This window comes from Chaetura pelagica, unplaced genomic scaffold (genome assembly GCF_000747805.2).
Source record: "Chaetura pelagica isolate M959 unplaced genomic scaffold, ChaPel_1.0 scaffold49, whole genome shotgun sequence".
Taxonomy (NCBI): domain Eukaryota; kingdom Metazoa; phylum Chordata; class Aves; order Apodiformes; family Apodidae; genus Chaetura; species Chaetura pelagica.
The window spans coordinates 895850-899799 of NW_009970715.1; the positions used below are offsets into that span (position 1 = coordinate 895850).

The window sequence follows — 3950 nt, forward strand, 5'->3', positions numbered from 1 at the left end:
AAACCAGATATTATATTCCACAAGAATACCAGGAGGCACCTTGAAAAAGGTAGCTCTGGAAAAGGGAATTATTTTTTCTTTTTCTAAAACCCTAAAACAGAGCAAGAACTTGCTGGGCTTCCCTGGTCTTCCCCAAAATTATCCCCAAAGACCGCCTGAGTATATGAGCCAGATACAACTATCCCACCAGATGCCTGAGACTGTGGCAAGAGAGAGGTCCATTTACTGGGTATGGAAAGAGATGGAGGTTCATCTGTCCATGGAACAAAACTGGTTAACTAATTTTATCAAAAAAGTGTTTGCTGTGCATCATCTCCATCTGAACCTGTCCCTTGTTCCCATGAGTGATCCTGGTGCAGTGGTGGCACCACAGGAATGAGCAAGGCCAGCAAGTTCTGCATCTGTGTGCACAGACCTGCAAGAGGATCCTTTCAAATGTACCCTGGTATTTCATATGACACTCAAAAGAGCTGAGTTGTTGGTATGCAAAGGATATATATTTGCAGCCGGAGACTTCTGCTCTTTCTCAGTGTCTGTACCAGGATTTCTTAGTGTTTGCAAAATTTCTGCCGAAGATCTGTGCATGTTATGAAGTTCAGATGAGACTTGGTGGTGTGAGAAGGTCTTTCCTTACCCCAAACATACTGCTTAGTTCTTCTTTTCATTAAGTTGGGGGCGTTCCAGGTTCCCTGCAGCTGCTTTTAACCACTGTGCAGTTCTGTGCTTGCTTTCTTTCCAGGTGAAGAGGGGTTTGTACCCAAAATGCCTGGAGGCTTTGTCTGTCTCATAGGAGAAGGTGGTAACTATCGTGTTCAGTAAAGGCAAGTTTAGGAAAGGCTGTGGCTTCCAGAAAGGGTACAAGATGATCTTGATTATCCTGTGTAATTGTATCATTAACCACATCTTCCAGTAAGGAATGTGTGAGCCTAGTTGTACTGAGGGGTCCATAGAGGACAACAGCTGATGCCTTATCAGAAAACCTTTTCTTGTTGGAGTGTCATCATAGGAATAATAGACTTGTCCAGCAAGTAAGTCTGGTTTCAGCTGCAAGTTCCTTGCTGCAAGAACATGCATCCATGCAACGTTCCCTGGAGAAATAAGAGTGGGAGAGAAGCAGGTACTCAGGAGGAGCTAAATTTTCCTGTTTACTGTAGAATGAGCAGTCTGCTTCCTTCAGTGCTGTGAAGCAGGGAAAGCACTCACTCTGTTACTCAGTTGCACCACTGAGAGAGTAGTTAATCCAGACCTCCAAGATCCTTTAAACCTTTGGTCTCCCCTTTGAGCTGGACAATTAATGTGCCTTGTGATAGTGGTTCATGTGAAGGGAAAGGGCAGTGTTTTGTACTGAGAGCAGGATGAATGGGAGGCAGTGCTTGAGGGTTTTATTCCTGCCTCTACTGTGAGCCTTTGAAGAAGTCACTTGATTTATCTAAGCCTGATTCTTCTCTAACAGCATTTTCAAACTCCTGGTATCTGCTCTTTTGGAAAAAGACATGTAAGTGTGCTACACAGAAATAGCTAAAACCCGCATGATTGAGTTAGACTCCCCTGAAATGCATTCAATACCACCAAAAACTCTGTCTGTAGGTTTTGTGAGTAGTTGCTTGTGCTTGCTAAAATCAGTTATGTAGTACAACCTATTTTACAAGGACTTTTACAACTAGTGTTGGTTTAATTGATTTTAATGAAGAGGAAATTAAGTGTATTTTGAAGCCAAAAATGTTTTTAAAATATTGCCTGAATTTCTCTCTCTCTCCTCATATACCTCTTGAAACTTTTACCTAGAAAAAGAACGACTAGATCTCTATCCCTTTTCCCTGCTCCTTTTTCCAGTTTTCTAAATATTTTCCCTATGTTGAGGGGAAGTTAAAAAAACAAAAAAAAACAAAAAAAAAAAAAGAAGAAAACTCTCCCCGGGAAAATCAGCAGAATATAAACAACTGTTTTAAAAATTCTTTTATCCAGTCTAAGTTTTATTGTTATAAAAATATTTGTGCTCATTCACCATACTCATCTGTCTTGGAAGATTATGGTTAAGCAGATGTGCAAAGTCCCCCATGACTAAACAGCCTGGTAGCACCTCATGCAAAGAGATCAATCACTCACCCACATATGTGTAATTACGCTCACTGTTTTCAGGCTCTAGGTAGTTCAAGACACCATTCCTGGCCTTGGCAGACAAGTACAGCTCTTGAAGAAATGTTGCCTTCTCCCCATACACTGTATTTGGACGGATGATGCAGGCTCTGAGTTTAGCACCGTTGCTCAGCTGTAAAATCAGGAAGAGATGTTAGAGAGTGATGGATTCAGAGGTGAAATCTTCTGCAGGAGTGTTGGGTTTCTCAAAACTTGGGAACACTGGGCTAGAGGAGTCAATCTTTGCAGAGGTGATTTGAACAGCTAGGGTCTGGTTTGGGTTCCTAAAAATATAAGGAGGTGCCCAGTTTGTTTTTAGTTGGGGTTTTTTTGTTGGTTTTTTTTTCCTATCATAGCATTTTTGCAGCCACATGTAGGTGCTCACTGAGAGATGCTGGATGGAGGGTGCCAGCAGCATTAACCCCTTCTGCAGTTGTCAGGTATAAATGAGTGTTTGCAACAGCCAAACGCCCTGGTGTAACACAGCCCTTTCCCAACTCCCACTCCTCCTAGTGGAGTTGAACACAGGCTCAAAAAGCAACACCTTTTGGTCTTGCAAAAGTTTGGCAGCTTCCTGATGATGTAGAATATCAGGCTTTGGTAAGCTTGAAGCACTGTGGTTTGTTCATCAAGTCAGTGCATCATTTGGATACACACTATGACTTGTGGGGTAACCACCCACCCTGTGCTGTAATACCAGGGGTGCTACCATTGACTTTTGTACCTTTTTTCCATTGGCTTCAAATACAAGTTTTTCTGCCATGGCTTTTGTCTTTCCATAAGGCAGCTCCACTTCTCCACTGTATTTGGTGTCCTCAGTTCCTCTGAAATAGATTGTGAGAGACAGTCAGTGACCATGGAATGGAGCACAGGGAGACATTTGTCACAGTGTAATTTACTCTGCAGTCCCCACTCTCCAGGGACTTAACCATGTGTATGTTACATGAACCTGAGATCCTTGTTGCAGTTTGGGAGAAATAAGGCCTCAAGAAATACCGTGGGCAGGTTTGCATGAGGGCAGTGGTTTGACTTCCAAGAGTTGGATTTGGTTTTGTCTACTAGTATGATTGAAGCACAAACAATATTCTGGCAGGCAAATTGGAAGGCATTGGAGTTACCTTTTCAAGCAACTCACAAGTGGATGAGCAAGGTGGAAAGAGCACAAGAAAATGGAGGGCAGGAAAATGAGAGCAATCCTACTTCATTTTTTCATTAGAGGTAGAGAAAAGCCTCTCATGAACCATAAACTAAAAGGAGAGGCTGTTGCCTAATTTTCTCACAGAGTTGATTAGAGCTGGGAAACGTTTACTGGTGATGTGATAGAGCTGCCAGTGATCTCCTGGAGGACTTGCAATCAGCAGGTTTCTGCTGGGATTATTCCTTTATCTCCCCTAGCAAACTATGCTCAAGCAGAAGAGCAAAGAAGTGGACCCAAAATTAAGGGCAAGCAGGGCTCACAGCCGTGCTGAGGACACTTGGTTGCCACAATGGAAGACAGTCTGTTCCTCATCCTCTTAACTTGCATCTGCAAAGAGGAAAACCCATGGGCTCTAAGATGTAACTGGTGGCACAGGCTCTAAATTCCAGACAGTGCCAAGAAAGCAGCTCTGTTTCCCACCAGGGCACTGCTGTGTTGTCCCAGTGGTTCTAGATCAACATTAGTCCATTGCGGGATCCAGTTAAGCAGATTCAGTGGGCTCTGTAGGAGCTGGGGAGTGAAGAAACCTTGTTTGAAGCACTGGGAAAGACCATCCACTAATACCTTGTAGCTACTTTCTGTCCTGCTGCCATGACTAGCATGGGTAGGCCCTCTT

At 43.2% G+C, this 3950-nt stretch overlaps 1 protein-coding gene across 1 annotated transcript in view; it reads right to left on the reverse strand.

Annotated features, from left to right (window-relative positions):
• Window positions 1–648: 648 nt before the first annotated feature.
• Window positions 649–3950, reverse strand: part of HSD3B7 (hydroxy-delta-5-steroid dehydrogenase, 3 beta- and steroid delta-isomerase 7) — a 12378-nt gene continuing 9076 nt past the window's right edge. Inside the window, exons 4-6 of the mRNA XM_010006051.1 lie at window positions 2861–2960; window positions 2107–2269; window positions 649–1088 (exon numbers count right to left, since the gene is read on the reverse strand). Coding sequence (XP_010004353.1) covers window positions 649–1088; window positions 2107–2269; window positions 2861–2960 — 703 coding nt within the window. The remainder of the gene's footprint in view (window positions 1089–2106; window positions 2270–2860; window positions 2961–3950) is intronic.